This window comes from Theropithecus gelada, chromosome 7b, assembly GCF_003255815.1.
Source record: "Theropithecus gelada isolate Dixy chromosome 7b, Tgel_1.0, whole genome shotgun sequence".
Classification (NCBI taxonomy): Eukaryota; Metazoa; Chordata; class Mammalia; order Primates; family Cercopithecidae; genus Theropithecus; species Theropithecus gelada.
The window spans coordinates 860691-874080 of NC_037675.1; the positions used below are offsets into that span (position 1 = coordinate 860691).

The 13390-nt window shown below is 50.9% G+C and overlaps 1 protein-coding gene across 1 annotated transcript; it reads right to left on the reverse strand.

Moving 5' to 3' along the window:
- Nucleotides 1–330: 330 nt before the first annotated feature.
- GOLGA6L4 (golgin A6 family-like 4) lies at nt 331–11777 on the reverse strand. The gene is given in 19 exon segments (XM_025392619.1): nt 331–545; nt 632–785; nt 878–981; nt 1063–1165; nt 1729–1820; nt 2249–2324; nt 3619–3687; nt 3964–4285; nt 4328–4514; nt 4913–4997; nt 5191–5298; nt 5405–5479; nt 6412–6518; nt 6615–6696; nt 6797–6847; nt 7112–7150; nt 8010–8090; nt 9919–10038; nt 11700–11777. Coding segments are annotated over 19 exon segments (2148 nt in total).
- Between the last annotated feature and the right edge of the window lie 1613 nt (nt 11778–13390).

The following is a 13390-nucleotide window of genomic DNA, read 5'->3' on the forward strand; positions in this document are numbered from 1 at the left end:
CCATGGCAGCCTATTCCAAACCAGCAAGAATAATTTTGCGCAAATAGTGGGTCTTTGTGTGCTTGAACTCCCACCAGGTAAGGGCAAACTCGATATGCGAGCTAATGACTTACAATTATCAAATTAAAAAACAAAAATGCTAAAGGATGCGAGAGTGAACATCAGGGAAAGATCCACTCTCCCTAATTTTCTACAAATAAATTTAAACTGTAAATTAGAAACACAAATGAACAGGAGTGGCTCTAACATTCAGATGAAGTAAATGAATTGTGTACGAGATTAACGCCATAACTTTTTGTTGTTGTTGTTTTTCAGTTTCTTGACCAGCGCTTAGATGATGATGATGTTTATCTCCCTGTTCTCGGATGCCCGGTAAAAGAATGGCATGCAGGGTTTGGTGGCCAAGCCTGGGTGCTCCTGGGTGTCCTGCATTACAGGAAGCAGGTGCACGATCTGCTCTGCAGTGGGGTTGTCATGGGGAGAACCATTCCTGGCCTCTCCTGGTGCGGGCTCCACGCTGTTGTCCAGGCTCACCTCATAAAAATCTTCAGAGAGAGGGAGGCAGGGATCTCAGTGCAGTGCCAGCCTCCCCTGCTCCTGCCTGCCCACCCCACCTGAGGGCTCTACTCACCACCCTGCTTGCCAGCAGCCCCAAGTTCCTCGGGGGCTGGAGCCCCTGGAGCGGGCTCATCAGCAGGGTTCTGGGGAGTGGCGAAGAATTTGCCATGCCCCTCGTGGTCGCCCATAAGCGGCAACACCAGCTTCGGCAGTTCCAGCATATTCACCTGAACATGCTCAGCTGCCACACTGGAGCTGGAGGCGGCACCAGCACCACCCACGCCCAACCCCACCCCCGTAGAGGTGTTGCACTCCCTACTTTCATCTCCTCCTCGTTCTGGGCCAGCCTAATGACATCCTCCATATCCTGGTGCCACGTGTTTGGCACTGCCCCTTGGCTCTCATATACTGTGACATACTCTCCTGCAAGAGGACAGGGGTCAGAGGCTGGGGCCCTCCAGTGGCCCTGCAGCTCCCCTTGCCGTTCCCTGGTCTCCAGCTCACTCATGCCGTCTGTTGCTTCAGAGAGCTGGATGAATCCAAGCTCTAGTTTTTCCACCTGCTCCTTCCCGTCCGCCTTCTCCTTCGGGAGGTCCATAAAGCCGCTCTGGAGCCAAAATAATGGGGTCACATCTCGAGAGTGACCTGTCCTGTCCCGCCTCCACATTTTTTGGCCCATGCCAGGACTCACTCACCTTCACCTTCTCCATGGCCTCCCTCAGGGCCCAGTAGCTCTCCCCACACACAAACTCACCCCCACTCCTTGGGGCTGGGGCCTCTGCCTCTGGCTCCTTCCAAGCCGAGGCCACCAGGTAAACCATGTGTGGGCAGCACAGCCTTTGCACCTTCCGCTGCCCACATGGCCGTGCCTGCTCCTCCTGGGCACTGGCTCCAGTGGAGTTGAAGAATGCCACTTGAAGGCAAGAGGTGAGTATTCTTACAGGGGCATACACACAACAAATGGGGCAGGGAGGTGAAGTGCAGCCCCTTCCCTTGGGGCCTCAGAGAGTGTGCCTGTTGGTCACAGGTGAAATGGTGTCTGACCACTGACTCCCAGAAAGGGTGAGGGTCCCAGAGAAATCAGAAGGCAGGGAAACCAAGAGCATAAGGGAGTCTGGAAGGGACCAGAGAGGAAGGTGGCAAAGGGGAGGCAGGGAAAGTCAGGCTCACCATGGCCTCCCGGTTCTCCAGGTCCTGTGGGATACTTGGCATGGGCCAAGGCGCCTCCTCCTCCTCACTGTCCAGATGTCCTCCTCCATCTCCTGTGGTGAGGTGGCCAGAGGGATCCTCAGACAACCCAACAAGGGAAGTACTGTGGGCCCACGTCTGTCCCCACCCTCACTGCGTAACCCTGACCAGCCTCTCCCCAGAGGGGAATAAGCTGCTGTTCTTAATTTTCCCTTTTAAGAACCAAGATCTTGCTATATTGCCCAGGCACAGTCCCACTACCGGTTGGTGCAGGAGTTCTGACCTGGTCCCTTTCTGACCTGGGCCAGTTCACTCGTCCTTAGGCAACCTGGTGGCCCCCTGCTCCCAGAAGGTTACCATATTGATGACAAACTTAGTGCAAACACCTGATTGGCATAACGACCAGCTATTCTAAAGGTCTCTTCCAACTCCTCAATCCTATGCTGCTAACAGTCCCTTCCTCCTGGAGCTTTCTCCTCTTCCTCTGAGTGGTCTCCTGTACCTTCTCCAGGGAGAGCCATGATGCTCAGCTGGGTCTCTAGCTGTTGGTTCTGCTGGCTGGCAGCTTCTAGGCACTCCTAAGGGGACAGAAAACAGACTGAGAAGGCACAGAGGTTGCCAGGTCATCCCCCTCAGGGCTCCGTCCTCTGCAACTCCCTCCCCTGGGCCTCCTGCAACTTTTGGTAGGCCATCTCAGCCCCCGTTTTGCCCCGAGCTTCCTACTGCTGCAGCCGGTCCATGAGCTGGGTCTGCAGCAGTAACTGCCTGTGCAGCACCTCCTTCTCAGAGGTCAGCTGCTGATAGCTGGCCGGGTACTGCTGCAGGTACTAGTCTCACTTCTGCTGCAGACTCTGAGACTCTTGGCTCTTCAGCTCCACCTGCAGGAAGACCCTGGGCATGAGGGCACGTGGTGGCTGGCTTCCAGATTCTGGGCCCATTAATAGGGTAGCAAGGGAACTGTGGGGCTCTGTCACCTGCCCAGGCCCCTGGCCCCTTGCTCCAGGCCTAAGAGACTGCCTCCCTTGCCAAGAACCCCATGCCTCTTCCCCCAGCATCAAATCTCATCTCCTTCTTCCCACCATTTAAACTGTAGGCCACAGACTGGTGGAAAAGCAGAGGGAGCCAACCACCATCTGCTAAGTGTGCTACATGCCTAATGTTTCCATGTATTCTCTCATTTAATCCTCAGCACCTCCGTAAGGAAAATGCTAACTTCCTTTTGAAGTTAAAGAAACAGAGACTTAGAGATGAAAAGTAGTTGAATGGTGACCAGTGGAATGGAGGCTGGAATCCAGTTTGAATCCAAGGAGGCTTTTTTGTTTTGTTTTGAGAGAGTGCCATGCGTGGCCCAGGCTGGAGTGCAGTGGTGCAATGCCAGCTCACTGCAACCTCCACCTCCCGGGCTCAAAAGATTCTCATGCCTCAGCCTCCTGAGTAGCTGGGATGACAGGCATGTGCCATCATGCCTGGCTAATTTTTTGTTGTTGTTGTAATTTTAGTAGAGATGAGGTTTTGCCCTGTTGGCCAGGCTGGTCTCAAACTCCTGACCTCCCAAAGTTCTGGGATTACACGCATGAGCCACCTTGCCTGGCACAAGGAGCCTCTCATACCACTGTCTCTTCCTCTGTGATTGGGGGAATCCATGCCTCTAGCTGGGATGATGATGTCCAGAGCTGGGAGGAACCCAGGGCTACCTACCTCTAAAAGTCAGAGGGCAGGAAGCAAGAAACAGTCATAGGGCTGCCCCGGAGGGTGCTGGGGTCACCTACCCCCCAGTTGGAGCTGCCTTTGGCCTGGCACCTCCCCTCCCCAGAGGCTGGTGCCCACCTCCCAGCCCTTCTTGGATGGGGCAGAGGTTACCGTCTCCTTCACCTCGCCCAGCTTCTCCTGCAGTTCCTTTACTTGCTGCTCCAACTGCAGTGCGCTCTTGTTCTCGTTGTTCTGGACAGAGAGAAGCAATCATTGGCCACCCACTACAGCTGGAGACCCCAGAACTTGGTGTCTGCCTCCCATGTCACCGGGAAGGGTGGAGGCAGGTTAGAAAAATCATCCCCTCTCCCCAACAGCCATCAGAGCAGGGCCTGATGAGCTCTGGCTCACAGGTGCCTTTAGAAGTACCATGTCATGTAAGGGCTACACTGCCCCATTTTACAGGTGGGGAAACAAAGGCCTGGAGGGTTAGGGATGAGGGCAGGCTCCACAGGTAGGGCAACCCACCAGATCCTCGAAGCTGCAATGTGGCTCGGCCAGCTGCTTGTCGAGCGTGTGGTTCTGGGAGAGCGCAAGCCTCTCCTCCTGCTTTCGTAGCCTCTCCTCCTGATCCCACAGCCTCTCCTCCTGATCCCACAGCCTCTCCTCCTGCTTTCACAGCCTCTCCTCCTCCTTTCGCAGCCTCTCCTCCTCCTTTCGTAACCTCTCCTCCTGCTTTCGCAGCCTCTCACCCTGCTCCCGCAGCCTCTCCTGCTGCTTCTGAAGCCTCTCCTTTTGCGCACACAGTCTCTCCTGCTCCTGCAGCCTCTGCTCCTCCTGCTCCCGCACCCTCTCCTGCTCCCGCACCCTCCTCTCCTCCTGCTCTCAGAGCCTCTCCTCCTGATCCCGAAAGCTCTCCTTTTGTTCCTTGCTCAGGAGACTCAAGGCCTGATTGTTTTCCACCTGGGATTGCAGCTTTCCCTCCAAACTTTCCACCTCCTTCCTCAGGTGCCTGGCCTCATCTTGTAGCTGCTTCACCTCAGAAGTCCCTGCTGGGGGTGCTGGGGACAGGGGCTCAGCTGAGAAAGGAAACAGACAATAAGAGCCTCTGGATTCCCCAACCACCGCCCCCCTACCCAAAAAGAAAAAATAAAACCCTCCTCTTGATGCACAGCTCCTCTCAGGCTTCCCAAACTTGGCCTCACTGCTAATGATTCCTTGCACCTGATGGTAGCCAATTTCCAAGCCACTTTCAGATAGAGAGCACTGTGGGTGGCTGACAATGGGCACTCCTCCCTCTTTGCTGATGGGGACCCTGAGGCTTATGGAGATGACAAAACTTGCAGTCTCCTGGCACAGACCTCTTTCCCTCTGCCTCAAAGCCCTTCCATCCACCCACCTCCCTGGGGCATTCTAAGCCACCCCCACAGTCCTCTGATGCTGGTCCTGCTCCCACGTCACACCAGCCCCATTTTACCCATCTGGGGTTTGAGTTCGGACAAGCTCCTCTCCAGCTCCTGTATCCGATGTATGTCACGCTTCTCCTCCTTCAATGTGCAAGCCTGCCCAAAGCACAGAGGGGAAGGGCCCTGGAGAGAGGGGCTGGTGGCTGGACAAGCTACCATCTCCCTCTCTGCCCCCACCTCCACAAAGCCCAGACCCATGACCACGTCTGGCTGTACTAGTCCCATTTTACAGATGCCCAGAAAGATCCAGTGACCTATCTAAGGTGGGGGCTGAAGGGTCAGGTCTCACCTCCACCGACATTTTCCACATCCTCTCCTGCCACCGGGCCCTCTCTCCTGTTATACGTTGAGCATATTCATCTCTCTCTAGCTGGACTTGTTTAAGTGACTCTGTCACCTGCAAGGATGGGCACAGAAGTTAGGAATGGCTGTCACTGGTCCTTACCTGCTCCTGGCCAGTGGGGATCATCATCCTTCCACATCCCTCCTCTGCAAAGCCTCACCTGTGTCAGCAGTGCCCGCTCCTTTGTGGACTGCTGTAACTGCTGCTGGAGGACTGCTTCACTGTGGCTCGAGGACTGTAAAGATCAAGGCATTTCCAAGTCCATGGCCTGGTTTTTAAAAGAACTCAGTAAAGTTAGAAGGGACAGAGAAAGATCGAATTTACAGCTGGCTAACAGAGGCCCAGAGAGATCAGATAATATTGCCATTGTTGTTACTGTTGTTACTACCACTGTTTGAAACTTTACGGAGTTCACCAGGTACCATGCTAACAATCCCATTTAATCCTCACTACCACCATATGAGACGGTTACTAGGAAAACATCTATTGTGTAGATGAAAAGCATGGAGTATTCGAAGTTAAGTTCTTGCCTAAGATCACTTAGACAGAGCTGGGATTTGAACACCCAGGTCTGTCCGATTCTCTAAGCCCATTTTTCTTGCTGGGGGTGGGGGCACAGATAGGAAAGGGGAAATTAATCTTTTGTTTGCTTTTTGAAAGGATGATACATTCGCATAGTCCAAAACTCAGAAGGTACAGAAGGGAAGTGTCGTCCCAGGCACCTTGTTACTCTCTCCTGAGTTTTTTATAAACACTTACAGACATGTTTTATGTACATTATCATAGTATGTACACACACACACATACACGAACACTTTCCTCTCTCTATGGAAATGGTAACATACTAAAGGTACTCTTCCGTACCTTCACAGTACAAGTATCCAATACCCCACCTAAGACTTGGCCAAGGCCACAGCCAGGTAAGGGCAGGGCAGGCACTTGGTCTCTGAGCTCTGTGTCCAGTGCTCACTGCCCACAGTGCCCCCAACACACCCACAGCAGCTGACTCAGCCCCAGGCTGCCTCTAACAACCAAACACAAAAGCAGCTTGAAATGATCCTGCTGCCTTCTGGGCAGGACACTGCATCCTGCAGAAGGGAGCTTTAGGCTCACTCCTCCATCTGGCAAGCCAGGCTGCCAGAGGACGGGACAGCTGGTTGGACTCACCCTGTCCTCTTCCTGCTGCTGTGTAGGCACAGCAGAGAGAGCCCACTCCAATTCTTGAGTATGCTGCAAGGAGTATTGCAGGCGGCTGGCCAGATCCTTGGACTCTTCTGTAATGACAGAAGTTGAGATGGGGCCCAAAGGACTCCTCCTAAAGACCTGTCAAAGTGCCAGGTTGAAGGATGACCGGGTGCCCAGATTCCTACCTTCAAAGTGTCTGGCGGCACGTTTAGTATGGTAAAGGGTGGTCTTCAAGTCTGCCTTTTCCAACATGAGGATGTTGATTGTCTGGAATTGAACATTTGGGAGAAAAGTCAAGAAAGTGCTGAAAGAGAAGGAAAGAAACATTCTCCGAAGGACAGGAGAAAACTCCCCACCCTCCACTCACCTCTAACTGCTCCATTTGCGCTTTGTGTATTTCATTGTTTGCTTTCTTCTCCTATAGGAAGAGGAAGACAGAGCTCTTACCATGGGAAGCAGAGACGGCACAGCAAGAGACATGCCCCCAGAATGCCACCAATGCCCCAGGACAGGTCCACTCATGGGACTAAGTTATCAGGGACCCTATGGGGATGGGATGGAATCTGAGGGGTGAGCCTTCTTCCCCAGGCTGGGAGTGGGTGAGATGAGACGGGAGCCTCTACATCTGAGTGCCCCTCAAACCCAGCAGCCATGTTGTGAGCAAACAAAGAAATCATGTTACTTCTTCCAGCTGATGTTCCACTTGTTTCTTCTGTTGTTTCTGTGGGGAGAGTCAAATTCAGGTGACTGAGGGTGGCCCCCTCAACTCTATTCCCCAGACCAGGAAGCGATAGGCAGGGGCCAGGAATGGATTTTAAAGGCAACGTTCTCAGACCCAATGGCAACAGGAACTGGTCAACTGTCCTCAAGCTCTCAAGGACAGATGATTTGGATCTCTGTTGGTTTTTGCCCACAGCTGCAGAACTCAAAGTCTGAATCTGGATTCTCTCGAAGGGATAGTAACATAAATCTCCAGAGACGGAGTCTGAGAAAAGCCCACCCTTCTGCCAGCTTGTTATTTAGAAAGGTGCGTTCATTCAACAAACACTTACTGAGCACATACGGGCCAGGTACGGTTCTCCATGGCAAATATAGGATGGAAAAGGACAGACAGGAGCCCTTGGCCATGAGGTTTCCATTCTAGGGGCCTTTAAATCTCAGACTCTCAGAGCTAACAGAGGCCTTTGATGCTCTACCTCCTCCAGAAACACGAGCCCAAGGAGGAGAGGTGACTTGTCCAGACTCAAAGAGCAAATTCAGGACTGAGTCAGGGCAGAAATACGGGGCCCCTGACAACCAGTCAGGCTAGTGCTTCCCTGAGAGGTGACAACCCTAGGGTGTGTGTGGCAAGGACTGGAGCAGAGGTGTCTGGAGAACAGACAGTCGGCAAAGAGGGCAGCGACAGAAGAGCCATGCTACATGCTCCTTGCTCTGGAGTCCCTCCAGGTGAGGCCTGGGTGCTCCAGCTTCCCATTTGCCCTTGATACCAGGGGCCCCCAACCCCTTTCTTCAGGGCCCCATGGGTAAACTAAAGACTAGGATTGGCAGCATGGAATCAGGGGACCCCACTGGACTCTTACCAATGATTCTATGTTTTCATTAAGGTGATTGATTGTCGTAGAGTTTGAGTCCAGGGCTACCGCTAGTTCTTGGTACTGGCTCTGAGGTGCATATAGAGAGGATGAGTTGGAGGAGGACTGCAGGGAGAGGTGGAGAGAACAATCATTAGGGCTGGGGTGTGTGGGGGTTGTCTCAGCTGGTAGAGGGGCCCCCAGCCTCTGCTGTGAGAGGAGGTTGGAGGGCTGGCCTGCAGGGTCACCGCACCTCGGCCCAGGGCCTCTTACCTCCAGATCCTTCAGGGTAACAGATGATGCAGGAGTAATAATGACAAATTCAAAAGAAAAACAGAAACTGACATGGGAAACAGTTATGGATATCAAGAAAGTAAAAAACAGCAAGGGGCCAAGCACGGTGGCTCACACATTTAATCCCAGCACTTTGGGAAGCTGAGGCAGGTGGATCATTTGAGGTCAGGAGTTCAAGACCAGCCTGGCCAACATGGTGAAGCTCTGTCTCTATTAAAAATACAAAGATTAGCCAGGTGTGGTGGTAGTTGCCTGTAATCCCAGCTACTCAGAAGGCTAAGGCAAGAGAATCATTGAACCTGGGAGGCAGAGGTTGTAGTGAGCTGAGATCACACCACTGTACTCCAGTCTGGGTAACAGAGTGAGACTCTGTCTCAAAAAAAACAAAAAACAAAAAACAAAAAACAAAGAAAAACAGCCCCAAATCCCACATACCTGCTCTGTACGTTATTCCCATAAACAGGCTGAAGGTTAATGGCAGCAACATAAAATAAGCCAGAGGTAAAGTGTCCCCCCAAACCAGAGAAGCCTCAGGGGCATGCACAGCTGGAGACAGCAAGCCAGAGAGGGGTCCTGGCACTGCCTCATCTTCCACTTGTTCAATAGGGGAGCGCTACCCCCATTGGAATGGTTAAGGTTGGACACTAGCACATTCAGAATGTCCTGAATCTACAGGAGGTGACAAGGGAAAAACAAGGGCAAGTGGAGAAAGACAGACGTGGCTTAGAGAGAAACAAGAAAGTCAGGGTAGGAGGAAGATGTGGGTTCCTCTGCTGAAGAGCAGAGGAGATTAAAACCATGGCCTGTGCCATTTTTCCAAATGGCCACCTGCTGCCTTGCAAGGGGCAGGAACAAATAGATGGAAAAGTCCCCTGAGCGATGCAGTCACAGAGTGGAGTCACCTGATCAATGCAGCTCTTAATACGTTTACTGGACCCCCTCCCTCAGGCCCAGGACATGGGCGATGAATCTGGTAGAGCTCCAGACCTCCACATCCATTAAAAAAAAACAGACTTCTGAGTAAGGGTTCACTTGAACTAAGGGGGCTGTAGCTAAAAAACAAGTTTGAAAGACACTGATCTCCAATATCATCTTACAGAGGAGGAAACTGAGGCCCACAGGAAGAAGTGATTTTTCTGTCGTCACCAAGCAAGTTGGTGGCAAGTTAGATCTTCTATTATTTCTAGTGCCTGGGGCTGTCCTCACCACACACTGGGCCCCCTTCTGTGACCCTAAAGGGACAGCCTGATGGCAAGTGGCTGTACTCATTGGCCCAACTTCCCCTTGAGACTGGGGATGAGGAAAATCAAACAGCAATGACCATTTCCTGAGTATACTGGCTGTTTACAGCAGGCCATGTACTAAGGATTAACATAAAAACAACAATAATAAGGAATCTCATTTAAACTTCACAAATGGAAGTCAAACACTACTACCCCTATTTTACAGATGTGAAAAGACAGGCTCAAAGAGCTCAAGCAATTTGCCATAAATCAGATGCCTAGCAGACGGAGAGGCAGGATTCAAACCCAGAATTCTCTACCAGTACCCAGCAATCTCAACAATTATCCTTTACTGCCCCTTGGGACTCCTGTCCCCAGGAGCCTGGTCAGCCAAGACTCACATCCTCAGGTGAGTGGCAACCACCAGAAGTGGCTGTCTCAGGGCTACTTCCAGTTTTTTTCTTCTTTGTCTTCGCTCCTGCCGGAACACCAGGGCTGTTCCTCTGCTGATACTCTTTCAGCTGTGGGAAAGAAGAGCAGTAATACTCATGAGAACCACCAGCCCCTACAGGCACATCCTCCTTTACAGTTTTTGCAAAATACTCTTATACACCATCTGATTTAATGCCACCTACAACTGTACAAGGTGTTGTCACAATCACTTAGTGACTGAGAGGAATGGATATTATGGCTTCAAAAAAGGGGAGGGGACAATAATGGAACTTAAACTCATTTGTCTTCTGACTCCAAGCTCTGGGGTTTTGCCATGAATCAGCATCTGCCAGGGACCAAAACCAGAGGCAGAGGTAGAAAAGTAAACATTAAGTAGGCAGGAACCGCACTCTGTGTGGTTTAGAGTCATACATCCTCACATGTCTGGTAGTTGAAGAAGTGCACCAGTACCTCTCAAACTTTTATATCAATGTGTCCTCATGGCAGAAGGCAGCTTCTCTGTTAAATCCAGGAATTTATCAGAAAGAGGATAATCCAAGTCTCATTTCAGAGAGAAGTCTGGTGTACTCTCTTAGAAACCTATGTGACTGTCATCTCTAAGTACATTAATGATTTTTCTCTCTTAAGAGAATTGAGGGAAACAGATGCTTCAGAAAGATCTCCCACATTTATCCTGTGGCACTCAAAGTACCCCAAGTTGAGATGATATGAGGAAGATTCAAGCTGTCAAGTTCAGTTTCCCAAGATCTGTTCTACAGAAGATGAGCAAATCTCACTTCAGAGACCACTGACTGAAGGGCAGTTTGGTCCCAGAACTGTGGAGACCTCAGAAAAAAATGTTAAAGTCTCTCTGGAAAGTAGAAGCCTGGGAGAAAACCAAACCAAACCCGTTCTCCCATTGCCGCCCTGAGATACTGTCAACATTTTGAGTTCATGGGGGAAGTGTAGGCTTTTCCCACTGTCAATGTCTACATTAAGGGAGTAAGGCAGCCTGAAACCTACTGCTCCTAGGTCCCATAATCCCCATTCTCCTTCCAGCTGGAAATCTGTGCTGCGACCAGAGGAACCAGAAATGGGGTGAGAATACTTAGGGACTGGGGCATAAGATCAAAGGCCAGTCTTGCAGCAGTAATGACAGTTCCTAGGGGGACTGTGACATCACTAGATTCCACTCCTCCCAGGGGAGGGGACCACATCAGTGCGATGCCCGAGTTGCTACTCCAGGATGGGGGAGGAAAACACAGGGTTGGGACCCAGGTCCTTGGAGACACCAGCCCAAGAAGCCCAGGGAGGTCAAGCTTGGGGCAGCAGGAGGGGAGGGCAGAGTCTGCAGTAGGGAGCCCCGGAAGTCACCAGCCCAAAGTCACCCAGGGACGACTGGTGAAGAGTGGGGCCTTGGGCTGGGGGACCCAGGTCTTGGGAGACACAAGCCCAAAGAGCCCAGGGAGGTCGGGCTTGGGGCGGCAGGAGGTTAGGGCTGAGTATGGAGCAGGAAGCCCCAGGAGTCACCCACCCAAAGTCATGCTGGGGTGATTGGCAAGGGCAGGGACTGGGCTGCTTGCTGAAGGTGTGGGGCTGACTGACAACACTTTGGTTGGGGGAGCCCAGAGGCGCAGGGGTTGGGGGGCACAGTCTGGTGTGCCTCAGGAGTGGTATGGACTCTGGCAACGGTCTTGTTGTCGGAGGGGATCTGTGGTTGGGTTGGGGGCCATGACCTGGTGCGCTTTACCTTTTTCTTGGCTGCAGCCAATTTGTCCTGTCGTGTTTTTTCTGACATCGCAGGGTGGGGAGGGGATTGGGGCCACATCAGCAAAATCCCAGTGAGCACTGCTGAATGCCTCCAGTTACCTACCTGGCAGCTATGCGACTGAGCCAGAGAGGTGTAACCAGGGCCCCAGGAGAATGCAGAATAGGGGCGTGGCCTTAATGTTCCAAGCCCATTGGTCAGTGAGAAAGATGAGAGGGAAAGGAGGCATGGTCAAGCAGCAGTGTGTCCAGAGGGACCTGTGGCATCACAATGCTAAAGCTGCCCATGCAACCACTGTCCCCACCCACTCGGAGAGAGGGACAGGGCCACCCACTCTGGGAGAGGGGACGCGCTGGCTTTTGCTTTAAAAACTTTAAAACTGTAAAAAATAAACTTTAAAAAATATATGTGGGTACACTTTATACATGTGTGTCTGTGTGTGTGTATCTATGTGTTCTTCCAGAGCTGTCTTCATTATCCAGCTTCTATGCAAGGTCTATGATTTTGGCCTATATTTTTCATCTTCAAATGGAATACAACAATTACCAGTATTACCTTAACTGAGATACCGACCCTATAAAAATGGAAAATCCATAGCATGCTTGATGATTAATGAAGCAGACTATAATATCCAACATTCCAATAAGATAAAATAATCACAATGATTTCTCTTTTTTGGAAAAACGTTTCTCTTATTCTCCTACATTATTAAGATTTTTTTAAAAATAAGAAACATGTCTAATATCTTTAAAAACACAAAGCTTTTGGGCCCAGTGCAGTGGCTCACACCTGTAATCCCATCACTTTGGGAGGCCGAGGTGGGTGGATTGTCTCAGGTCAGGAGTTCAAGACCAGCCTAGCCAACATGAAGAAACCCCACTTCTACTAAAAATACAAAAATTAGCCAGGTGTGGTAGTGGGTGCCTGTAATTCCAGCTTTTTGGGAGGTTGAGGCAGGAGAATCACTTGAACCCAGAAGATGGAGTTTGCAGTGAGCCAAGCTCACGCCACTGCACTCCAGCCTGGGCGACAGAGCAAGACTCCATCTCAAAAGAAATAAAATAAAATAAAATAAAATAAAATACAAAATAAGTAAGAACAGAAAGCTTTCAACTTAATGAGCACTTAAAGCTCTTTACCAATTTAAAATGAACACAAGGCCCATTTTTCTAGACTCACCTGGCCTCTCTAAGCCTTGCAAATGAAACTGAATTTCTCACTTGATACTTGGCTGTGACTTGCAACCATGAAAACTAAGAACTGTGTTATGTCACTGTGTATTGCTTGTTACCTGAATTCCATAATAGGCTGGGATCAAGGGTTGAATCTTTCATGATTTTCTCCATAACCCGTGTGCTTCTCATCCCACACCAAACTAAGCTTTTTTCTAGAGTTCTATGATTTACAGTTAATAGACAAGAGTGGTTCTCAGTAATGTAGTCTCTGGACTAGCAGCACCAGTAGCACCTGAGACCTTAAAAGTACAAATTCTCAGGTCCCACCCTGGACCTGGTGAATCAGAAACTCTGGCGTAGGGCTCAGCAATCTGTCTGCAGTAATCCCTCCAGGTGTTCAAGAACCTCTGGCATACAGCAGGTAGAAAAATGTGTTTCCTTCTGTAGATCCAAAGCCAGGGATACCATATGTTCTGTCTTGATATGAAACAATGACAT